Raw genomic sequence first — 26,641 nt, 5'->3', positions numbered from 1 at the left:
TTTAAATGGATATTTTTTAAAAGGGCGTGATTTCATTTTTCTTCAGCAATTTCAAGCTTGATATGAGATAATTCTTGATGCCTGACTTTTCTTTTTGGACAAAATTGTAGTTTATTGAAACTACCAAAAAAGACTGACTTCTGATCTACTTGCAAAGGAATGAAAGGAAAACATTATTCTCTCCTTAAGTATTCCTAAATGAAAAATTATTTTTCATTTAAAATATCAGCATCAAGAACATTACAATTTACATAATACAAAATTACTGAGCACACATTTGTCTTTTGAATGAACAAATGTTTATAGGGGATGATTTCATTTTTTCATCAACAATTTCAATATAGTGATTATTATGGATGCCTGCCTTCCCTTTTCAGACATAATTGAACCAATATTGAAATTTCCAAAAGAGAATGACACCTTATTTGTGTTTAGCAACCATCAAAAATATAAATTTAAGGGAATAGGTTTCAATCTATCAAATGGTTTTTAAAAATTAGATCTGTGGGTCCTAGATTGTAATATGATTTTCTTTTCTAGGGCTGTCAACTCCTGACCAAGTGCTGATAGAAACAACACCAACTTCACACCTGCTGGCTGAAAGAAATGTATGGATTGACCTTAACGATGATTGTATTGGTTCATCAGCCTCAGTGACACACATTCAATCCAAGACTGAGGCATCCCCATGTGGGGATGGAACGAATGTGATGGATAAAGATTTGAAAGAAGACAGTGCTCATCATGCTGACAAGGTACTGCCTAACTCAATTCCTGATGATGGACACAGTTATATGGAACACATTCCAGCATCTAGAAACAGTGGAAATGGAGCCACAATGACTGTTGTAGGGGATAGAAGGGATGCACCAAATATCACAGGCAGCCTTAGGTTGATCAGAGTCAGTGAAAACAGAAGAAGTGGCATTGAGGCAGAAATGGAAAACAAAAAAGAGATGAGTTATTGCTTCATCAAAAATCCTAGAAATGGTAAAAATTCAAACGAAAAGTTATATTATTGCTCCCACTGCAGATATGGGTTCAACACCAATGATGATCTGATAAAACACATGGAAATTCATTCTGGTACCAGCAATTTGGTTCCTAATGATGAATCATCTATGGGAAAAGATGAGTCTTTCACAGTCCCCGCATCAAGAGAAGAAAGTAATAATTCTTGTGAGTCGTCCACCTCTGAGACATTGACGGGAATCAAAAGGATAAGATGAGGGGCGATGCAAAAAGTAAATGCGCCTGTGTTAGAAATCTGTGGTGGAATTGGAGAGAGGAAAACTGCGGACCGAGTGGGAAGTTCTGATGGGGATGGGAAACCATACACGAAGAATATATCCTCAAAGTCCACCAACTCTTGCGCGAGAAACCTCAGAAATGACACGCTAGGAGGCGCAAAAGGAGGGCCTTTCAATTGCAGCATCTGCAACAAGTCGTTCCCGTTGAGGAGCGGTCTTGGCAATCACATGCGTTCGCACAAAGAAAGAAAACGTTATCCGTGTACGATCTGCAGCAAGTCTTTCGCTTCGAAGTCTCGCATAACTAAACACTTGCGCACACATACGGAAGAGAAGCCTTTTTCATGTGGTGATTGCATGAAGTCTTTCTCTCTTAAAGGCAACCTCAAGAAACATTTGCGCACCCACACAGGGCAGAAGCCCTTTTCATGCAATTATTGCGCAAAGACTTACACTAGAAAGGAGAAACTCATCCTACACTCACGTGTACACACAGGAGAGAAGCCCTTTTCGTGCAATTATTGCGCAAAGACTTTCACTAGAAAGGACAAACTCATCCAACACTTGCGTGTACACACAGAGAAGCCTTTGTCATGTAATTTTTGTGCTAAGACTTTCACTAGAAAGGACAAACTCATGCGACACTCGCGTGTACACACAAGAGAGAAGCCTTTTTCATGTAATTATTGCTCAAAGACTTTCACTGGAAAGGACAAACTCAACCAACACTCGCTTGTACACACAGGCAAGAGACCGTTTACATGCGAGATTTGCAGCAAGTCTTTTGACTCTAAGTCTCTCATTACTCAACACATGCGCACGCACACGAAAGAGAAGCCTTTTTCATGTGGTGATTGCATGAAGTCTTTCTCTCTTAAAGGCAACCTCATGAAACATTTGCGCACCCACACAGGGCAGAAGCCCTTTTCATGCAATTATTGCGCAAAGACTTACACTAGAAAGGAGAAACTCATCCTACACTCACGTGTACACACAGGAGAGAAGCCCTTTTCGTGCAATTATTGTGCAAAGACTTTCACTAGAAAGGACAAACTCGTCCAACACTCGCGTGTACACACAGGAGAGAAGCATTTTTCGTGCAATTATTGCGCAAAGACTTTCCCCAGAAAGGACAAACTCGTCCAACACACGCATACGCACACAGGATAGAAATCTTTTTCATGTTATCACTGCACCAAATCTTTCAATGGAAAATAAAGTCTCATCGGACACTTCGCTACCTTGGTTTGACAAAGTTCATTTTTGCAAAATTTGGTGTTTTCACTCAAGATAACTAAGTTTATGTTTCTCTGTGTGTTGCACTGGTTTTATTCCTCTACGTAAAATAATAACAGATTTAGAACAGTTACAAAGTTCCAACTGCAAGGAGAAAAAACTAATATTTGGTGTGACAAGGTTCTAACTGCATTTTACTTATTTTATTACTCATATAAACATAAAAATATAGAATAAATAACATATTTTCTGAAAGTAATAATTACTAGTATGTCTAGCAGATCACTAGTGTATTGCCAAAAATCAAAAATAAATTCCTATTAATAATAGAAATAGAGCAGTTTAAAACTTTGACAAGGTTTTTCTCAAAACCAGCTCGCCAACCAGATGGTCAGTTAGAACCTTGTCGAACCAAGGTAGCGACTTGCGTACATGCACTGGCAAGAGATCGTTTACACGCAAGATTTGCAGCAAGTTCGAGATTTGCAGCACTTCGAGTTCTTCCCTCACCAATCACATGCAAAAACACTCACGAGGGAAGCCTTTTTTTGTAGAGATGTGCAAATAGTATCCGCGAATGCTCAAATGCTGGAAAGTATTCGATATTCGAGATCTAGAATAATTATGCTAAAGATAAAATCTCGAATGCTTTGAATTTTGCGACATACACTGTCGCACGCACGTCTTTGGTAGTTTACTCGGAAAATTGTAGAGAAATCTAGTCGTTTAGTGCATGCAGTGCCGTTTACAGGCAAGTTGACGAAATACATCAAATTCGGGGATTAGAGCGGTGAAAAGAGTTTGACGTGGGAACTGAAAATGATCGAGTGAAAAAATCGGAAAATCCCCGGTGTCCCCTACCAGGAGAACCTCAATGCGATAGTGAGATAGTAACTACATAGCACAATTCCCAAAATCCGCTACCCCCTCCATCCATCAGCCATCGGCCCCTTCTCCGATGCTTTCCTCCTCTCCAAAATCAAACAAAAGGCCCCAGCTCGCGCAGGGTTCATATTACGAAGACCATAAATCAAAAGCTTTAAAAGAATATATGAAGTTACAGGAGAATAATAGAATCACGCCTAACCCTTTCCCTCTTTTCCCCCACTGACCTTTTTCTGCTTACCTGATTCAAAGTTCCCTATTTCTGGAGGTCAACTGCTGCGTGAGTTATCTGCTAGCCCAAAAAGTGTCAAACAATGACTTTCGGTAATTGATATTACACCTTTATTGGATTGAAATAATAGTAATGTGTGCATAATGTAAAAAAAGAATAAGACCAAACACGACATATTTCTGACTTTATTTAAGAATTTTACGTAAGGAAATAAATGTCAAAATACGACGAAGACTTTGCATTCTAGCGAAACTCGATATCCTTGCAGCTGAGCTACTGGGAAGTTGATGAGGTATTTTTTTTGCAAATATATATCAAGTTACAATTTATGATTTATGCTATAAATCCATTGTCACAGTTACAGATGAAGGGATATTTTTCTCAGTATATTTGGTTTCTCTCTGCTAGCAATTCGAATTCATCTGCTTATCTTGTGAGAACTTCCAAAGATGGACTGAAAATAATTGATGAAGAAAGCCTGGTGGAGAAGCAAGTTTGTTTTTCAAAATGCCTCGGCTTGTCTGCTAGCAATTGACAGTAGGAGTCAGGGCAAAGTGATCTACCTGTTGAAAATAAGAAGTTGGATGAAGCCGAGTATCAGATGGGCGAGCCACTGAAATGGCGTTTGGTGGATAAGAATGTATACATTAGACAGAAATCCATGGTAGTATTTTAAATGCCGAGATGGCATGCAATCATTTTTTGCGAGGTTGTGTCCCCTTTGGATATTTGAAAGAGATGTTAGTCGAATCAACTATATGCCCAAATTGTTTCCATAAAATTAAAATATTCCATTAATCAGCTAAATTCCTGTTTGAATCCTCTAATGGAAATTACAATTACTTGCCAAAATCTTGGGTTTCCTGCTGCATAGGCCACCTAGTCAAACATTCACGCATTCATCGTTTTCTCACCCATCCCCTTGAAAAACAATTGATCGAGGTTCCCTTATATACCTTTATATTTATACATTCATCAAGGGAAATAGAATAAGAAGTACGTTCAATATGCCTTATGCAATTCTAGTATTTGAGATATTCGAATATTCGAGCAATGATATACTATTTGAATTCGATATTCGAGATTGAGAAATCTGATATTCGACCCATCTCTACTTTTATGTGTAATAATTGCCAAAAATCTTTCACTAGTAGAAAATACAAACTAATGTTTTACTTGCGTACACATGCAGAAGAGAAATCTTTTTCATTAATTATTGTGCAAAGTCGTTCTCTCTCGAGAGAAACCTCACTGTAATCATGCGAACACAAAGACGTTATCACTGCAAAATTTGATCCGAACACTAAATACACACATGCAGAAGTAAAACCTTTTTCGTGAAATGATTGTGCAAAGTCTTTCTCTAGGACGATCAACCTACTGATGCACTTGCATACAAAGACGTAGGAGAAACCACTCTCATGCAAGATATTATGTAAATATTTCATTCAAAGTTCTCTCCCTCAGCAATCACATGGTATACAATTGGGATAGCAAGCCTATTCCTGATATGATTGTGCAAAGTCTTTTGCATGCAGCTTTGTCTCGCATTTGCTTACACACAATGGAGAGAAATTTTATTCATGATTAATTTGCTCAGATCCTTCTCTACAAGGAGTCATACACTGGCTTGCACACACAGGTATGAAACCTTTATCCTACAGATTCAGGCTCCAGGTGCTTCACTATTTTTACCAGCTGGGTGACTTATCCATAAGGATGGTACATATAATTTTTGACACATCTGACACCTTTAGGGTATAGTGCTGATGTGAAGTTAAAATAAACGTACCAGTAGTATTGATCTTTTGCATTGTGTATTTTAGCCTCACTAATGCTACTCCAACATAAGAAACTATGTTAAGAGGACGCAGTACACCCCTATATTACATGCTTCTACACGTTCCGTTCTTATACCGTTGATTTTGCTTGTACAGGCATGCGGTTTTCGATATATTCAAGGAAAAGTATGTAGCTAAGTCGATATCTTATTTTTATTTTTTTCTAAATTATACAACTATGCAAGGCGGTATTGGAAATAATGGGAATTTTCGGGAATCTCTGTGGAATATTGAATCCATTAATGACGTTTATGCTTACGCATCACCTTTTAGTCAGATGTTTATGGCTAACACACCAACTCTCGTGGTCAATGCTTTTCAGATAAGTGCGTAATTAAGAAATGAAAAACGAGAGTTTTTAGGGATTTCAGTCCCAAAACGGGCATCAACGACAGCGGCCGCAGTCATCTTAGTTCTCACTTCTCTCGCCCCGAGCGCTCTGTCAGAAATAGAACGGGTTGCTATCATACGCTATTCCCTGAGTCTAGACTTGCAAAGACCTTGAAAGATGTCCTAGAGGGATGGGAGGGGAAATTTTCCCCTCCGTGGCCGGTGTGCATGGGGAACATAAGGAACGATTTGGTCTTCAGTGTCTGCCACCGCATTCGTGCAACAGTGCTTGAAATCATTCAGATGCGGAATGCCAAACAACGCCAAAAAAGGGGCGAAGTGATAAAAAATTGTGATCTGCGACAGAGTTGAGAGGAAATTTATAGCAGAAAATGTTTTGCGCTTTAGAACTGCATTGAGAAAAGCTGTCTAGTTCCGAAAATCTCAGGATATACCCTTGCCTAAAAAAGCTCAACTACTCGAGAGGGATATCCTGAATAGTGCGAGCCACATTTTTGGAGAGCATGAGAAATGCAAAGAAATCGGGTATTTTTGCGATGGTAAAAACAACAGTGATCAAAAAAACTACATTCCAGAATTGAAAAGAAGTGGGGTGTATGAAAAATTGATGTGTATTGTAAAAAACATAAGTCGTCATAGTCGAAGCCTTATTTATGACGTGGATAATAATCCAGTAGAACACTACAACGCTGTTATAGCAAAATTCATTGGTGGAAAAAGAGTCAATTATGCCCTCTCCCGTTCATACAAGGGAAGATGTGTCGGAGCAGTTGTGAGTTTTAACTCTGGCAACCCATTGCGCACACTTTATAAAAATGTATGCGACTTAAGTCCAGGGTACCACTGCAAAAAGTCACTTCAGAGGAAAAGTGAAAAGGCGCTTTCAACTTCAATCAGAAGGAAAGGTGTGCCAAGATCGAAGAGAAGTACATTCAGTCGTCTGGGAAAAAATCGTGACCCTGATTGCGGGCCCTTTTCTGAAAGACCGGACATGCTAAACCACCATTTGAAGATGAGTGTCGGCTTTTCCTCAAATCCCTCCAAAGGAGTGAAAAAGAAATAGAGGAAATCGAAAGGCAAACAGTGGGGCAAGGAAAAAATAATCAGTGGGTCACAATGCGGCGGAAGATGCTCAGTGCTTCCAATTTTGGCCGCGTGTGTGTAAAATGCTTCCGCACACTGGCTGTGAAAACTTTATAAAATCAGTTATGTACAGCAATTTTGACTCTCCTCACTTGGAATATGGAAGGATAAATGAGGAAAAAGCTCACACAGCATTGGAGTTAAAGGAAGGTATTTGCATTCAACCATGCGGGCTGTACGTTTACAAAGAATTTCCTTTCCTTGGAGCTACTCCCGATGGAATTGTTGGTGATCGTGGGATAGTCGAAATAAAGTGTCCGTCATCGGCAGCAGAGATGACTGTAGAAGAGGCAGTCAACAAAGGAAAAGTAAACTTCTGGATGAAGAATGACAAAATGAAGATTAACCAGAAGCATAATTACTTCTTCCAAATTCAGGGCCAGCTTCACATAACCCAGCGAGATTTTAGAATCTTTGCCGTATGGACCAAATGTGATTTAAAAGTGGAGAGAATCGAAAGGGATGACGATTTTTGGAGAAAATTTATGGTGGAAACATTGAAAAAATTCTACATTGAGTGTATGCTTCCCGAAATTTTTGATCCGAGATTCTCCCGACCAATGCCGATTCGGAATCCTCCTGGAATTTTGGCAGCTCAAGAAATGAGAAATTCAGCGGGGAAACGAAAGAGGGGGAGAAAGACGGGGAAGGACAGTTGCCTAAATAAAAGGTAAAAATAAATAATTTAAAAACAGATATTACATACTCTTTTCTTTAACTCTGGTGCAGTATCCCAACAATTACCAGGAAACTACTAACCTGTCCCCATCGGATAGCACTCCATTCGGAAAAGCAACCAGAAACTGTAAATTACCTCGAACGAAAAGACCTGCGAGTGAAACAGGATTTCATCAGGACTTTTCAAAGTCCGTAAGGGCAGCATTTTCGTTGTCATTCGTGTGGCACATCCGATACAAACAGAAATTGAGGGTGTATCTTATATTCAAGCCAACATTATTTTGTAATCCTCATTGGTATATTATTGATTTTGCTGCAATATTTACCTTGTCGCCAAGGTTTTTCCAATCACTACAGCTGATGCAACTCCACTACGAAAGCTTTTCGGATTCATAACGTCTGAATAATTAAGTACTATTAAAATACAAATTCAACAGGAAAATAGAATATTATTTTTATGCTACAAAAATGATATTTTTCGTTCCCAAGTCTCTTTTCCGCGGTTTTATTTTGGTATCTAGTATGTCAGATGCACAGCATGTGTGCGATCTGGCCCGAGGGACCAAAAAATGTGTGGGTGGGGATGAGGACCCCCGGTTACGATAAGGCGGGGACATCTTCCAGCGAATGTGGATTTATTTCCTCAGTGACTTCCGAGGAAGCGCATTGCAAAATTCTGCGTCCATACGCTCTCAGCTTTCCATGAATACGGATAAAAAAACTCAAAGTGACACCCATGCTGAAAGTAAAAGAGCTCTAATGAGAAAGGGTAAGTGATCCTCGAGTATCGCTACTGTCAGGGTGCACACACACCCAAGAGTGCGAGTGAATTCCCGTTGGCAACGGCCACGGGAGAAGCGAGAGAGGAGGAGCGAGAGCTTGCAGAAGCCTCGCCCGCCTCATTCCTTCAAAGAGGAACACACTGAAGATTATAAACCCTAGTCAAAAACACCGACGCAAGGATGGTTTGTCTGAGACGACTCTACCGGCCGACAAGAGAACTATCTCCAAACTCAGACGGCCTCGTGGGAGGAGAAAAATTTATGTCCCACGTCCTCTTAATGAATGTAGTCTTATGACAAACTTACTCAGTGTATTTAAGAAAATTATCATTGTGCATGTTTGCCTTACCTAAGTTAATTGGCATTCTGGGAGTTAATAATATGAGTAATCTTGGTAACTCTTACTTCTATGTGCATGGTCATTTATTTATAAAATAACTGAAAACAGAAGTAAAATAATTAAAATTAAAATATGACATATTGGAAATTAATTCACTTGAAGTTTGCAATTCCATGGACATATAACATGCACATGCATCAAATATCAGTGACAACAGTTCGTTGCAAAGAGATATAGATAGTTGGCGGAATGCAATCATCACAGAAAATTTCAAAAATAACTGTTGTGACTCAAATGAACAGCCTCCACATGATAGGAGACCAATACGATCACTAAGAAAACATGCCACAGGACAGACAGGGTGACAGGATATAAGGCGATACATGTCTCACTACAGCTATGGGACAGGAAATTGAAGCAATGTTGGAGCAATAAACCATTTAAGAGACAATGAGCATGAAGTTTGGGCATCAAATCATAGAAGAAAAAAATCTGGAAGATATGAAATAATTAAGAGAAAATTAAATAATAAGGAGAAGCACTACATGTATGTGGAAGTACGTCATGATGAGCCACATGAAATGCACATACTAGGTAAACTGACTTTAAATGAATGGTACTTAGTAGTTACTATCTTTACCTCATAAGTAAGATAGTATGTGAGCGCAAACACAATACAGAGAGAAAACTAATGAATTTTGATGCAACTGTAGTTGAATTTAAATCCTAACTTCCCAATAGGAGAGGTTCCTTGAGACGACCAAAACAATATTGTGATCCAATATCTGACAAGAGGCGACACAGGCTACAGCAGTGCCACTTTGTGGGGTTTGCCATCAGGACATTTGAGAGCTTAAAAAAAGCTTTTCTAAAACATTTCACATAAGATATATCACAGTAAATAATCATTAGGTAACAGTAACATAATTAGAAATAGGTGAAATGAGTTTTGGCTATTTATTTAGTTGATTTAAGGAAGGAATATTGCAGGAACAAATGCATAGTTAGTAAGCTATCTTGAGATTCAGTCCATTTGAAGCCATAATCATGTTTAGGGAATGTGGAATGTGTCAAGCATGGGATATCTCAATGGTGAACTTCTAAATTAGAAAGATTTATCTGCTGAAGTGTAGGATATTTTTTACCATCATCCTGGAACCAAATCTTCCTTTCAGGTCAAGCAAAAGCAATATAAGACTATTCTGTGATGGAACCGTCAGTAAAATTAGATTTTGGCAAGAGACTAATATGTATGTAGGAAAAAGTGATTAAGTTTGTGAAAGATTGCAAGTGTTTCATTATGCAGTGGTAAGGTGAGTGTCGCGTGTTCCTCTTGTGTGGACTGCAAAGGGTAAAGACAACTTTGGAATGCTTAACTTTATTTGTTTGACAGAATATGGAAGACAGAATATGAACACATTTCAAATTCCATGAGAAGGTAGATGATTTTATTGCAGAGAATTTCGGATGCTGCAGGGAAATTCTCCCTTTAGTGAATATACCCAAAAGTATTTGTACCCTAATGAGATAAAGTATTATTCAAATTTCACTGTTTCCTTCTTAGATCGTTCCAATTTTTTCTTTTCTAATGATTCATTCGTGATGCATTCCTTGAAGGAGGATATGTTGGAATCTGAGAAAGTTGAGATACGTTTACATGGTGAACTGGTAGTTGAAAAGGAAGGGAATGAGGTGAGTTTTCCTCTTGCATTCACAATCTGTTGTGCAGACTAATGCAATGGTTTTGGTGGTTGAGTACTTAAAATCATGCTTGTGATTTCTCTCACACCCTTGTGTGACACATCCTTGCTTGTCAAAGATGCACTTTCATCAGAATAACTTGCAAATAATTAATTCTTCAATATTTTGTTGACACCTAAAAATTCTTATCTTTTTGTACCTGTTGAAGTCATCATAGCGATCCCCAAGCCTAAAAATAACCCCACACAGAGAGTACACCCAAGGAGGATTACATCACAACCTGAAAGAACACCACTCAGCATGAATGATTATGGTGTACTGAAATGCATTTCTTCGATTCCCCGTCAACGGAGACCTGGGTAAATGGTGATGTTTCCAATTAGCAGAAGACTGCAAAGTTATTTTTAGTGAAGCAATCATTTACTTACATCCATTCTGAAGGGAGTTACGAGGTTTTGATCTTAAGGAAAAATGGTTTGGCACTGCTGGGATGAGAAGAAAACTTCAATAGGTAAAATTGTTGCATCTTTGAATCCAGTGAATCGAGATGTGTTGTAGAGTTGTTTCAAAAAGGAAAAAAAATTAATGAGATTTATGGGATCGAAAGAACTAATTAATAATGCCATAGGACAATCTAAAAGATATTTATAGATTATATTTTATGTTATTTATATAGCTTCCTTTGTAAACATTGTGAATAGTTTAAAGTGTGTATATGATTGCCTACATAATAAGTTAATAAGTGCAGATTCCTTGCTTTTACCCCCTAATTACTTATTTGTACCTCTGTAAATTAGAGGTGTCCCACCAGAACCTTTTTATGTGAAAATCTGGGTAAGAAAGAAACCTCCAGAAGCGAGAAAATAAGGCCGATCCTTTGACCTCCTATTTATCAATGTTTTCGACTGTACTCACATTTTTCTCATTACGACTGTAAAAAATAAACCACTGATTTTCTGCGCATTACAAATACCCATGACAAAATACCTAGCATATCCTGAATGCTATGCAGTCCACTCTGGCCTACGAATTTAACAGTGTTGCATTTTATAAGGATGACCCATGGCCCTTATATACTGGTTACTAATGTACGGCTCAAAATTGTTGCCTCAGCGTACGCTTTTACCCCTCCAACCCCTCCAAAGTAAACTGTGGGCACAGTCGCGCCTCCACTAGGGGAAATGTAGAACTACCTGTAGTGTAGGTGGCGGTTCGAAAGCATATCGGGACGAGAAAGAGTGTAATGCAGGTTATTGTAGGAACGATCACGTAAACTGAACAATTTCACCATAAAATGCACTATGTGCTGTAAATTATTAGTTTTATAATTTCGGCTGGTAAATAAGACCTATTGAAGCTGAAGCAAGAATAAATTTATATCTCCAAAAGGGTTTCACCAACTCTCAGTATTTTCCTAATTTAAGACATGGACATAGGCGGATCCAGGGAGGGGGGCATAGGGGCACATTTCCCCCCTCCCCCCTTCAAGACCCTCAAACATATGCAAGATTTTTAATACGGTCACATTATCATTGAGTTCTTTTTGCATTATGAGATATCCTTGTGCCCCCACCCCCCCAGAACAAAATCCTGGATACGGCCTTGCTTGTGCCCTTCCCCCCAGAAAGAAATCCTGAATCTGCCCCTGGACATGGAACTAACGCGGCGACAATTCCAAAACATATCAATGCGGGGATGACTTTTGTCTCATTTAATGGCAATTATACAAACATAGTTATACTTTTTGGAGTCACAATTTAAAGCATATTGTAGCCTTACTAATTATAGGCTCCACACACTCAACAGCTACATTGAAAATCTGTGTCTGCCACATCAAAATCATCATACAAATATGGTTTGTATCCGATCGAGCTAAGATAACGTAAAAGAAGATTTATCGGTCGTTTAAATTGCAATTCATTTAAATTCCTCAAGACTAACCCTGTAAGGCACTAATATACGTTAAAAATAGAGGCCAAGATACAGAAAAAACTCTTATTTGCGGTGTGTAGTAGGCTACGATCGAGTAGCACTCCTCTCTGCTACCATGAACAAAACTTATGAATCTTGTGACGAAGAGAAATAAACAACTGCATTTTCACTCACAACGGCCAACTTCAATAAACAAAAAATTAGGAAAATTCTCTAACTCATCTCCGAGCTGCTCAAAATCAAAGGGCTTCCCAGATAGTAATGTATATAAACAAGAAACCCAACCCATAACAACAGATAAAAACTCCATTCCAGATAAAAACAAACTTAAAAATAACTTGTGAAGAGTTTGATTGTACTTCAGATAGAGCAAAACAATCATTAAAAATATTAAATTTAAATGCGAACACTCACTGTGCCATGCGATAGGCAGTAGGCGGCACACATTACTTACAAATTAAAATTAACGCGTACACCACATTCTGCCATCTTGGAATAAGGTCGACTAAATATATTAAGCGGGATAGGTGTTTCATCTTTGACGAATGCTGTTATACGGACACGCAGATGAAACATGTGTATTGTTATTAAACTTCATTGCTAAAATTTGTGAGACTTCGGGCCTTCACCGTTATCACAAATTAGTTACATTCTCACTGAGAAACAACTTATTCAAAAATACAACATGTAACATTCAGTGTACTTACCGCCGCCTTCCACAAATGGGAGTTTATAATGCCCAGTTTGGAATTTTAATTCTTCTTAGCATTATATCCTGACTTAAAACCACGCACAAAACACGATCTCTTGTCGTAAGCCATGGTGTTCACAGATAAGTAAACGGGATCCCACTACGAGCGAGGGCACGGGATTTGTTTCAAGTCACTACTCCCGAACCATCGCTGACTTTTCTGAGCTAATAGCACCACTTTCTAGCCATTACACACAGTTTCATACTGTAAAAAAATAAAACCTCCAGAGGCCTTCCTTACCACTGAAAAAACGGAAAAAAACACCACAAGTCAGCGTTTTCCCTATCATCGCCATGTTAAATTTTCTGTCCGTGGAAACTCTGAGCAACACTAGCGCTACCATTGGTTCAAAAAAGGAACTATTTTGTGTCGGAAGGTTGAGGCAACAGCGCCCCCTGTCGAATTCAATGCGAAACTTCTGAAGATTAGTAACCAGTATGTAAGGGCCATGGGATGACCACTCGTGGCTGGAAATTGCTGGCCCGTTTGTAGATGTATATTTTTTTTCAATTAAATGTTATATGCACGGCTCGACTCCCCATTTGATCCCTCAATGCTGTGCTGTGTACCCAGTACACTTACTGATATTCTTCATGCAAACATTTTTCTCATTGAGTTAATTTGATTTTGAATTTAAACAAAATCTGTGTTTTTTTTAAGGTATTTAAATATTAATTCATACTTTGTTTTGCTGACCCCCAAGTCAAAACTACTGAGTATTTTCGATTTAAAATACATTTCGAGTGGCATTTTGTATTTTTTGTGGCATTTTTCTCGTTATGCCTGTAAAAAATAAACCGCCGATGTTCTACGCATTACAAAAACCCTTGATAAAACATCAAGCATATCCTGAATCTTGTGCACTCAAGCCTATCCTACGAATGTAGGAGTGTTGCATATAATTAAGGATGACAACTAGTGGCTGTATGTCGGAAGGGGAGATTGTATTAATAAAACATCATGTCCTGAATCTTATGCACTCAAGCCTTTCCTACGAATATAGGAGTGTTGCATATTATAAGGATGACAACTAGTGGCTGGAGAATGCAGACCTACTTGTTCATTTATTTTTTTTCAATTAAAATGTTACACATACGGCATATTTGACCCCTCAACGCTGTGATGTGTACCCAGTACACCTACTGATCTTCTTCATGCATAAATTTTTCTCATTGAGATATTTTATTTTGACTTTAAAGAAAATCTGGTGTTTTTTGAAGGTATTTAAATATTAATTCATACTTTGTTTTGCTGACCCCCAAGTCAAAAGTATTAGGTATTTTTCATTCATAATAAATTTAGAGCGGTATTTTGTATTTTTGTAGCATTTTTCTCGTTATGCCTGTAAAAAATAAACCACTGATGTGCTACACATTACAAAAACCCTTGATTAAACATCAAGAATATCCTGAATCTTATGCACTCAAGCCTATCCTACGAATGTAGGAGTGTTGCATATTATAAGGATGACAACTAGTGGCTGTGTGTCGGAAGGGGAGATTGTACCTTTGCTCTGTGAATTAAACATGTGGAACCAGACGTCTGACTTGTCATCTCATTCTGCCTTCTACGAACCTGGCCCTTCCTATTAAGCTTAGCGCTTATGGTGTATATTTTATTTTGCATTTCAAATATGTTCAGAGTTTCGGTATTTACCCATTCTAAAATAAAAAAATACATCTTTAAAATACTTATGGAGTAGCTCTGATAACACTTCCGTAACATTATGATTCAAATATTACTTCTTTTTTGTAATAATAGTTTTCTTCATGTTTGCAACTATCCATAACTTGCCACGGAGGTTATAATTTTTTAAGATTCTTTAGTTTCCATAGAAATGTTTTTATATTTTAAAAGGTATTTACACAGGAATTCGTAGTTTGATTTTCTGACCCCCAAGTCATAGGAGCGGTATTTTGTATTTTTTGTAGCATTTTTTCATTTTTCTCGTTATGTCTGTAAAAATACACCGCTGATGTGCTACACATTACAAAAACCCTTGATAAAACATCAAGCATATCCTGAATCTTGTGCACTCAAGCCTACCCTACGAATGTAGGAGTGTTGCATATTATAAGGGTGACAACTAGTGGCTGTATGTCAGAAGGGGAGATTTTACCTTTGCTCTGTGAATTAAACATGTGGAACGAGACATCTGACTTGTCATCTCATTCTGCCTTCTACGAACCTGGCCCTTCCTATTAAGCTTAGCGCTTACAGTGTATATTTTATTTTGCATTTTAAATATGTACAGAGTTTTGGTATTAACCCATTCTAAAATAAAAAATACATTTTTAAAATTCTTTTGGAGTAGCTCTGATATCACTTCCGTAACATTATGATTCAAAGATTACTTCTTTTTTGTAATAATAGTTTTCTTCATGTTTCCAACTATACATAACTTGCCACGGATGTTATATTTTTTTAACCGTTTCGCGCCGAGCTCCTTCGCGGGAAGTTGCTTTTGGCTCTACGAAGGGTTTGAGATTTTCTTTTTCGCCCCGTACGGAGTTTTTTTTCGGCTCGGGAATGACCAGGTAGCCGCTTCCTCCCCTTAATGACCTTTCCTAGGGGGGATAATCCTCGACCCTTTTCCCCGAGAGCAGCCCATCCCGGCGTACTTTTGCGGTCAGTTAATTGTTACCAGTGCAATTTTAATTTTTTTAAATTGTTACTTTTGCATTAAATGTCAGTTTATCAATGTATTCCTTTCATTTTGCAATGCCTGTAGAACTGTTAAACGAAATTCTACGGTTATTTTTAGGGTTTTCAGCAAAACGGCATTATATCATAGACCAACAAATACTTTTAAGGGAATGAAATCTTTCAATGTTCCTAGCCTACCTCTAGGTATTTATGATTTATGATATTAACATAACTTAGATCCATGATGCCAAAATCCGCACTCCTCATTTGCGTCTACTCTCCAGTTCTCTGAAAACATGAGAATGATACATTTAGAATTTTTTTAGAAGAATGTTTTCCCGAAAAAATCTCATAAAACTACTTGAATGATACAAATTTGTTGTTTGAAATGGCTAAATATTATTTTAAAGCAAATTTGCTTTAAAATAATATTTAGCCATTGGAGGAGGAAGGGGAATGCATACAGAACATTTACGGTTAATTTGAATACACGCCAAGAAAATTTTGAAAAGAAAATGAGCTTTTCCGAGAAGAGTGATGTTATCATCTTCCACGTACATATTTCCGTAGGAGAATACTTTTACCAATATACTCTTGGGTCTTCCAGTTGGAGGATAATAAGTTTTTCCAAGAAAACATTAATGCGCTAACTAACTCTGTGAGGTGCAACCTGACCAGAGATCCAAGGTATGAGAGTAACTACCTGGGTAGAGCAGTTGTCTTTCCTGCAATGGTATGGAATACTTCTCACAACATGTCTACGTAAAACATTCCTTATCATACATTACATTTACGAATTTTTAGGATATGCATTAATCAGTATCTATAGCGAAATTCGTTTATAATACCTTTGTATTCAAAGGTTGGTAAGAGGTTATTAAAAATAGTCGCTGTAATTTTGGCTCACGACAAAGAACTGAGAGAATCATATTTTATTACATTACGAGGGCTATTTTCATAGAAGTTAAATCGAATATTCTATCGAATTTCACCGCAAATGTACATCTGGAATGTAGCTAACAAAATAACGTATATTTTTAGATGTAAATCATTACAATATCGCTCCTACAAACTTGCTAGTGAGTTATAAAAATAACAATTAAGGGTGTTCTATACCTCCGCGAAAAACGGCTCTGCAGACTTCAGGTTGCTCGCCATTTGCTCGCTTATTATACACTCTAGAGAGAATTTGTTTTGGATATGGTTTAAGCTAAGATTATTGTTCTCGGCTAGTGAAAAAAAAATTTTGAAAAGCATTTGTTAATTAGATACTGGCGCTGAAAAACACAATAAACGCCTGTTTTCTCGATGTAATACTACCCCGTAGAAAACGCGATTTGATTTTTTTTTCGGTAGATGTGAACATTCATCCTTCTTCTTGGAAATAAGATACGTTTCATGAATGTCATCTTTGCAATAACCACGCTTTAGCTCAATTTCGTGAGCGTGTTTTCTCAACGTCAGGCGCTTACGATCTTTTCTTCCATGGCGCTGCTGAGTGATCCCCCACTCTCGAGGAAAGAGCCTCCCACCCACAGCAGTCTCTCTCTCTCTACTTCCCCTCCAGTCTCTTCCTCTTTCACCACTTCCTCTCCATGGTCACTTGCTTCCCCATTCATCTGTGTCGTTTCCCTTTATGCTTTCGCCGCGCAAGGAAGAAGCAGACAAGTTTTTTTTTTCATTCTCACCCGAAGGCGAGTGTTCTAGTGTTGCGAGCGGTGTGTTTGAAACGGTGTGTTTTCGGAGTCGGCAAGCGGTGTGTTAGAAAGCGCGAGTTTTCAATTTTTATTCTTAGGCATGGAAAGTGAAAGGAAATCAAAGAGAAGAAAGAGGAATATGAAGACCTATAAAGGAAAGAAGAGGAAGCGTATCTTTTGTGGGAAGATGGAAAAGAAGTCCTTGGAAGAATGGTGAGTATTTAAATCCTTTTTAAATGTGTTACATTATTAAAAGTTTGGATATCTTAAGAAACGTATTTTCATCGTAACATTTGTAAAAACGTGGTGCAGCTAAGAAAGAGACTATCAAATTATTTTAACCATTTTAGTCACTCCAAACCTGCAACAAGAGATGTTATTTGGAATGTGGAAGGAAAACTGCAGTACAGTAAGTATCTCTCGATAATTTATTGGCAGTGATTGTAATATATTAATATTATGTGACCAAGTCTTGGAAAATGATGATGATAATTCAAGTGAATATACTGCACATAATGAGTTCGGTCCTAGGTTGCAACATTGTCTTTTAAGTTCTTGCTAACGCTTACCAAGAATAAATTTGTAACTGAGTAGATAACATAATGCGCATATCTTCATTTCGTGTGTAATACTTTCAAAAGTAACCATTTCATCAAAACACGACGTAAAAAGTATCAGGTTATTTTATAAATCTGAAATTCAGATACGTGAGTCACCAAATATACTGAATTTGGACGGGAACCACCGTATTACTGAGAGGGGGTTTATGTTTGACCAATATAATACAGCGATAATTTCTAGATTACCAAATTTAATCGATGTCTGTCTCCTATTTGTGTAAATAAGCTTGGGGTATGCAAAAAATGACACACGAGATCCAATAAACCTGAGAACCAGTCTTCCAAATATAAGACTATAATTCTACATGCGTAGCAGGAGTGACGAGTAAACAGCAAAAAATAATTTGGATAAAAGTCGAAAGGAGCTATATGGGATATTCATTTCACTCGAATAAAGTTATGCAAACAAGCGTATTGTTATCTCCTTTACCAACATCCTAATTTGCGTGATGTTTATCGTTTTTCTCAATAAATGGTTCTCACTGCAGGAGGTAATGAACTCAAATTACGAATGCAACTTTTCTCAAAAGTAGGCGCAAACGTCCGCGATTTTTCAAGTCTATTGTTTGTGATAATGGTTGAAAGAGGAAGTTTGTTTTTTTCGGTAGCACATGTTTTACCCATTTATATACAATTGTTGACTAAAATTACGATTTCGTGAAGAGTAAATTGAGATATAAATGTGTGAAAACCCATGTACCATACTGGTGTGCAGTATCAGGTAGACTAATTAAATTTAACAGTTGAAATAATCATAATCATTAATCTTCGGTTATTAATTAATAATGATCATAATCTATGGCATAATCATTCTACAAGAAATCTATGACAATTCAATAAAATGTCTTTAAAAATTCTTCAATTTAGAACTACATCGACATCTCCACAGCCCGAGTGTAGTCATTGGGAAGAGCCAACAACTTCCCAGGAGCATTATCCGATCAATTCTTCTCAACCCCTCGGGACACTGGATGACCCTTCCGAAATGGCAACCTGCTCTGAAGTCACGTCTAGTACTGAGTATGTAGTCATATAATTCTCTTCTATTATTCGCCAGTATTCCTATTATCATAATTTTGAAGGGAATTTAAATTGCATTTTTGCATGCAATTTCTTAAATTGCATGATTATTAAACATGAGTGAGAGTATATACCACGGATGACATTCACCATTAAAAATATTTTGGATATGCCGGTATTCGAACCCGGATCTCCCTTATTGCTGGTCAGATATACTTTACTCCGCAAAGTAATTTACTTCCAAGGCGAATCTCAGACAAAAGGAAAGATAGAACCTCATATTCAAGTATAAAGATGGCTTGGTGATAAAATTGGTAGCATATGTAAGGGGGAAGCAGTGGGGAGGGAGGTGGATTTTTCGATTCTTCTAGGCACACACTATATTTACTTGAGGGATGGCGGGAGTGAATTTCATATGCACTGGTGTTTATTTAGTAGGGGGACTTGGGATTTGTTTCAATTTCTAATCTCTAATTCTTCCAAACCTTCGAATACCGGCGATGCTAAATTATTTTTGCATGTTGAATGTCATCCTTGGTGTACTTAAATATGCACACGCGCGCGTGTCGGTGTACAAAAGTTACTTTTTGGTGGAGTTCTTTGCATGAGTGAGAGTAAACATTTTGCATTTGACGATGGAATATCCAACTTCATAAAATAACGGCCACTGTGCGGAAGATAATATTTAGTTGCTGTTCCATGCCCGACAAATTCATTTGATAGAAAGGTGAATGGTTTTTCATACGCTCTACTTAAAAAGTTATGTTTTAATTTTTCAAATAAAATTCGAAGATTCAAGAGTGATGGAGTGGAATTTTTTAGCATTGAAATTAACTCTTGCAATTTTACACGATCATAAAAGACATTGTGGCGACCTCGGCTTCAGTGTTATAGCATAATCTTCAAGGTACAAATGGTGTGTCGTGCATTTAATCTACACAATGTTTTAATTGGAGTTGGGGAAGTAAGGGGAGAGAGGAGGGAGAGGAGATGGAGAAACCTGAAGAGGAAAGTGAACGGAATAGAGAGCAGGGTAAGAGATTGGAAAACCAGAGAAAGTGGTGGTGGGAGTTGGTAAGGGAGGAGACATGGGAAATACTGGGTTTTTTGGGGTTAGCAAAATTTTTCAGACTAATATTCCAACATTCTCGTGGCGGTCTTCCTTTCTGGTGGAATTCGGGGGTGTTGTTTCGGGAGGGAGTCCATGCATGAATGGCGGCGGCGGCCGAGTTTCTTCTGAGGAGGCAAGCAGCCGGTCGGATTAGCGGGCATCCTGAACCGAAGGGTTCTTCTGAGGGCGGAAGGGGGGGGGCTGGGTTGCTGGGTTCACAGTATACGTGCAGGCGTACGTATAGCGGGATGTTTTAACACTTTGAATGGGGGAAGGAGTGAGGGAGGTGTATTTGTCGATTCTTCTAGGCACACGCCATATTTACTTGAGGGGTGGAATGGCACGGGTGAATTTCATATGCACTGGTGGTAATTCAGTTGGAGAACTTGGGAATTTTTTCCATTGCTAATCTCTAATTTATGTGTAAACTACGAAATTGAATATTTTGGCCATAAATTCTTTTATGATCGTGTAAAATTGAAAGTGCAAATTTCAATGCTAAAAAATTAATTTTTGACTGACTCAAACTTTACGTAAGTGTAAATAAGGAAGACTTCAGTTGTCCATACAACTTCTTTGTAAAGTTTTCAATGAATGAAATAATCTTTGATATCTATCAGTGTATCTTTTCAATGAAAAAATAACTAATTCATGATCACAGCCAATTTTTAATCTTTCTTTTTCACACTTGACTATTTCTTTTGGCATCGTTCAGCCCTAAGAATTTTCAATTCGCTTTTAATTCATTATTCGTCTAGGCTCCAAGTTCTTGATGCGACTTATGACGCCTTTGCGAATTTTGCACTAAACATTTTAGCCGTACAACGCGTATTGTAGTGAGTACACCTTGCTCAAAAATACCTTTGCTCCAGAAAGCGTTTTAGGGGAAAGAAATACTGAGAAAAAAGGTAGTTGATCTTTGCGTCAATTATTTTAATGTGTACGACGCGTTTCGGCTCTCGCAACCATAATCTAGTACAGGGCATTGTTATTTATGAGAAAATCACATTTATACATTTGAGGAAGAGGTGGGGGAGGATTTGACAAGTTTGAGGAAGGGGCGGGAAACGTACGGGCAGTGGGAAGATAGTAAGAAATATACAACTATACGGGAAACCCAGGGGTGGAAAGAGGACTCTAGGCATAACTGTGGAATAACAACACGTGGGAGGAACCACAGAAAACGGTAAGGGTGGAGAAGAGTAAAAAGGGGGGGTAAAAAGAGAGGCCGCGAGTCGTCAGAAATGGAGAGGCGGAGTAAGTAGCGAAGCAGAAAGAGGCGGGGGAGAGGAGTCCCTTTAAGCCCGTATGACACTTCCCAATTTATTGGCCAATCCATTGGATATTGGATTGTGGACCCACTGACACACACCAATTTCTAGCCCAATCTCCGTTTCACAATATTGGGCACAATTTCTTGGCCAATCTAGATTTTAGAACGGGTTCTATTTTCTCGAGGCCAATCTCCAATCAGAACTCAGTCTTGTCGACTCCTAGTGGCCAAATCTAGAAGCTCTTTGCAAAACATTTCACCTCGGAATTTTAATATCATATATAAAAACTTTAGAAGCATAGCAATCCATGGAATAGCTCAAATAATTAATATGTACTTTGAGAGAACATAAATTCACAAACATCAACTGTCTAAAGTGGGTAATTCGGAAATAACATTTCGGATATTTAATGAATAAAAACGTCGTGATTCTCCTCGATTGCGTCTATATTTTGTTAAAATTACAATTATTAAACTATTTTTAATGATTTGAGCGCTAAAGTTTCGGGTGAAAGTCCAAATTGATGACACAATCTCTGTTTATTCGATGAACATATTCCAGCCAAAACGAGCCGCTACGTTATCTTGGCTCACCTATGAGATCACAATATTTCCAATCTATCATCATTCAAGGAACTCACCCGAATGAAATTTCGAGCAATTCGAAAATATCTTAGCAGCCCCTCGAAATAGTTATTAAATTATATTTATTATGCCACCTCCCATTCTGTAGCTCAATGGCAATCAATCTGCGTCTTGAGATGCTCTTTTGTCATTTTGTGTTATGTGGCGTTCTCTAGTGGGGTATTAGAACACTATAACGGCCAATATTGGTGTAAATATTGGTGCGTGTCATACGATGCCTAAAGCCCAATATTTTAACCAATATTGCGCGCCGATATATTGGCCAATAAATTGGCAAGTGTCATACGGGCTTTAGGGTAGCTGGGAATGAGTGAGAATTAGCAGGGGTTCCGGGAAGGGATTGCATGCGGACGAAAATGGTCAACACAATACGGAGAGAGGGTAGGCGGTCGGGAAAACCCTGTTGAGGTTGGGGTTGGTGGAAGAGTGGGTGAAGCAGGAATTTGACCATTTGTTTGTTGACAAATTTCACAAAATTCAATGATATTGTCTTCCAATAGATGATGGCTCTTTGAGCCGAAACGCGTCGTATGTTCTGAAATCATTGTGAAAAAGTTCAACTACCTTTTATTTCAATATGTTAAACTTCCACTATATCACGCATGAATCAGTCGAATTTATTTAGGAAAAGAAATGTTGGGGTTTTTCGTTTGTAGATCCTTGAAGGGGCTGTATCGGGGTTCTATTGGCTGAAAAAGTAGAATTTGTAAGATAAGTGTGGGTGAAGGAGAAAGGATTAAGTGTTGGATGTAATGGCTCTTTGGGCGAAGGCGTAAGAAGACCACGCGCAGCCCGCCAGCTCTCTTTCAAAATGCTGGGGGAGGATGTATTGTCGCAGGCAGCTTTTGATGAGTTCCCAACCAGTGGCTCCGTGGAGAGTGGGTCACTTTCCTTCTCTAAATGTTGCTCGGCAGGGGTGCTTTGGGTAGAGGTGACAACTGAGGACGGAATTTTTTTTACCGGTGAAATTGGTGGAAAGACCTGGGTTATTTCCATTTTGGCTGTTATTGGTGAAGGAACGAAGAAAATCCTTATTTTATTGGGTGTCGGAGCTTGGAATACGGGCTTTGGTCTCTCATCCGTCAGATTCGAGTAATTCACTATTTCCAGAGGAAACTGCATTGTGGGTGAGCCTGTTGGGATACCCAACTTGAGGTTGATAGACATTCCGAAAAAGATAATGATATGGAATAGTAAATACTTTTTTCACGAGGGGGTGATCTGAGCCAAATGGGGTCCTAATCTTATGAAGGGCCTAATCCTTAACTTTGTTTTTCTCATTTTTGCATTACAGTCAATGCATGTATGTATGTCTCTGGGTCCTTTGTAGGAATATGTCGATATCATTCGGTGAAGTTAACAGTTTGTCAATAAAGAGTCCATGGAATGACAAAAATCAAATAGATATTATACCATGTAGAAAATATACTACGTAGTCGTGTGTTGATGGCTTAACGCGTAAGAAAGGCATCGGAATTAAGGAACTTCTCTTATATTTATTTATTCGAATTTACTTCCAGAGACGCTACTGAGGAGCCAAAGTCATCAATGAAGACTACATATGAGCCCTCAGGAAGAAGAATATTTGATATTTGGCATTTGTTCGAATCTCTGAAAATATTAAGTAATCACGGACCATTCAGTTGCACTGTATCGGACATGGATGTTGTCAGAGAAATTCGAAAGGGATTTTATAGCGAATTTCGCCTGAGATGCAAGCTATGCAATTTGGAAACTAGTCTACGAACTGAAGACCCCAAGAAAAAGACTTTGAAGGTCAACAAGGCAATGGTAAGTGATGACATGGAAATAGTACCATAAATTGATAAAGTGATGTTAAATTATTGGTTATAGTAAACAGTTGGAATCTTGCGCGATTTCTTGCAAAAGGAACTCCAACTAGGTCTCTTGTAACATTCGTGATCAATATTATATTCCGCACCACAAATTTCATTGTTCAAACTTCCACTTCAGGTCACCGGCATGATATGCACTGGACAAGGCTATTCGCAGTTGGCGGAAATTAGTGCAATCTTAGAATCTAAGATGGTGTAATGGATGGCATATCTAAGATTCTTAGATATGCCATCCATTACACCGAAGAGTTACCAAAACATTCATGAGAAAGTCTCATCTGCAATTCATGATGTTGCGTGGCAAGAGATGAGAGCTGCTGGAAAAAAGGAATATGACCTTGCAATGGAGGCTGGAGATGTGGATACTGATGGTAATCCTTTGATAACAGTGGTCGCCGATGGATCATGGGGGAAAAGATCCTACCGGACCAAGTACAGTTCTCTCTCTGGAGTGGTAAGACTAACTTATTTAAAATCCAAAAATCACATAGAAAGCTGCATAGAATAATGTTACGCTATTTCACTTTCAAAATTACTATTTACGATTGAATAATTGTAACTAAGGCCACCATCAAAACAAACGGGACGTAATCAAAATACAAATAATAAAAAGCTCTGGTATGCTGCGTCAATGTTTCGTAGCGAGTTTTTTTAATGACGAATCGTTCGATTAACTAGTGAATGATGCACGTGGAAAAGGTATTTATCGTCGAGTTCATTATTTCCACTAGGAGCACGCATTATATTAGACTATATATTTTGCCCGTGGCACGCGTTAATACGAAGTATCCAGCGCTAAAACTGATTAGCAGTGCACAGAAGAGAATACGAAACAGCCTCTATATTTACGTAGTTCATCACTCTCCGATGTAAAAGTAATAACAAATACTCTAAGAGGCAGTATTTCTTCCGGGTTATATATTCTGTGTATGAAATATTATTTTTCACGGGTAGTATATCGACTGTTTTTTATGTTTAACTCGTTGTGTCTCCCTATGCCTCTCATTAATTCAACATTTAATCGCGATCATCCTATCTTTTGAGGCGCTCTCCGTGAACAATAGACAAACAACTTCAAATTCCGTATGATTTAAAAACGGTACGTATCAAACTGGAAATACATGTTCTCACACCAATTTCCGAAAATATATCTCTACATCCTTCACTTTTTAGCCGATTGCACTTTATCTGCCCAAATGACAAGGATTTTAAGTTTCGGTTGGCTGAACTTACCATTCATGTTTCAACATATCTGGAGCATGTATGTTTTTCATTGTATGCCGTGTGGAGACGCAGCACGATGGAAATTGCCTTCCATAGTATCAATATTCGTCAAACTCTAAAATCAATTCTGTACATATTTAAATGAAGGCAGAGCATGTTTCTGCTGCCTGCTTGGTCATCGCGTGGCCGTCAAATTTATGTGTGAACGAGGACAAATTTTAACCCGTTAGTAACTCCCCTCCTAATGTTTTCATTTATTCCTCTGCCTTTTTTCCCTCCAGTACTCTTAATCCTTAGTTCTTCCCTAGCAGCCGTCTATCCGTCACCCCCTCACTTTCCCTTGTACCTTACTCTGAGGACTTGCCGCTTCCTTTGCCCTCATCGTTTTTACGCTCAACGAAGGACGCTGCCTTTTCTGAAAGTCACTTTTATCCTTCCTCGGAAGCGGATAACCTAAGTGATTGCTCAATAGAATTGCGAGTCTCCATGCTCCACCCCTAACCAGTGCCTTTCCGGGTGCCACTTCCCAGACACCTGCCTACCTATGACACCAGGCCGTTCGCCTTCTCTTCCACTTTTCTTTCTGCTTCACCTTCTATTAGTGAAAATATTTTTGAATGATTGAATTCACCAGACAATGACTACAGGAATTTTGAAAAGTGTTCTGCATTTATTTGCGGACTAAGTACGAAAGGTGTTAGATTAATTGATACAGTTTTACGCAAAACGTAAACTCTAGATATAGGAGAATACTTTTGTTTGCGTTGCGAACGGTCATTAAATAATTTCAGCAGAATATCTGTTCGGAAAATATTACCTAGTAAAATGGCGCCGTCGCCCGCGCTCAGTAATGTGTGGTATGCGACACGCCTTCCACACTCATCGCGTTTCGGGAGCGTGGGAGAGATAGTAATGTGAAAAAAGTGCTGCAAAGAAACCGTGAAGTGGAATTCTGTCCTTGCTGTCGGGACTAATAACTCGTAAATGTTAATGAGGCTAATGCGATTTATTTTGTTTATTGGTTCAAATTGAAAAAAAGGTGCAAATCTTTAATTTGTAGTTCTGAGTCGTCAAACGTTAATACGTTATTAAAACCCTGAGGAGGGACTGTTGGCGATTGCACGATGGATAGCGCGGCTCTTCGGCACCCGTCCACAATGACTTCTGCATCGAGTCTGAACCGCCCAAGACTGCCTTCCACTTTCTGAGTAGACCACGTCTGATTACGAACTGATGGTTCCAACTATGTCAACATTTGGCCCACTTTAATTGCTAAGGGGACAAATAATTTCTAATTCCATTACAAATTTTGAATATCACTGCGGGAAATCTTCCTTGATACGTTAATCATGTAGAATATAAGGAGAATACGATCGAAATGCGGGGAAAGTGGTACCGGCATGTTTTGTAGTCGTAAAAGAGAGCA

At 38.4% G+C, this 26,641-nt stretch overlaps 2 protein-coding genes across 2 annotated transcripts in view; both read left to right on the top strand.

Annotated features, from left to right (window-relative positions):
• The window catches only part of LOC124172093, a 30,425-nt gene extending 29,094 nt beyond the window's left edge, over positions 1–1,331 (top strand). The window contains exon 6 of the mRNA XM_046551500.1: positions 541–1,331. Within this exon, the coding sequence (XP_046407456.1) occupies positions 541–1,229 (689 nt within the window). The 3' untranslated portion in view covers positions 1,230–1,331. The remainder of the gene's footprint in view (positions 1–540) is intronic.
• Positions 1,236–2,650, top strand: LOC124172234 (gastrula zinc finger protein XlCGF52.1-like). Its single transcript, XM_046551653.1, has one exon. The coding sequence runs from the start codon at positions 1,236–1,238 to the stop codon at positions 2,418–2,420; it is 1,185 nt and encodes a 394-aa protein (XP_046407609.1). The 3' UTR covers positions 2,421–2,650.
• The last annotated feature ends 23,991 nt before the right edge of the window (positions 2,651–26,641 follow it).

The sequence above is a fragment of the Ischnura elegans genome (genome assembly GCF_921293095.1).
Source record: "Ischnura elegans chromosome 13 unlocalized genomic scaffold, ioIscEleg1.1 SUPER_13_unloc_1, whole genome shotgun sequence".
Taxonomy (NCBI): Eukaryota; Metazoa; Arthropoda; class Insecta; order Odonata; family Coenagrionidae; genus Ischnura; species Ischnura elegans.
This window is presented reverse-complemented; position numbering and strand designations above follow the sequence as displayed.

Bases quoted from the DNA above. Each gene is read 5' to 3' on its own strand.
- LOC124172234 (XM_046551653.1), top strand. From the start codon at position 1,236: ATGCAAAAAGTAAATGCGCCTGTGTTAGAAATCTGTGGTGGAATTGGA.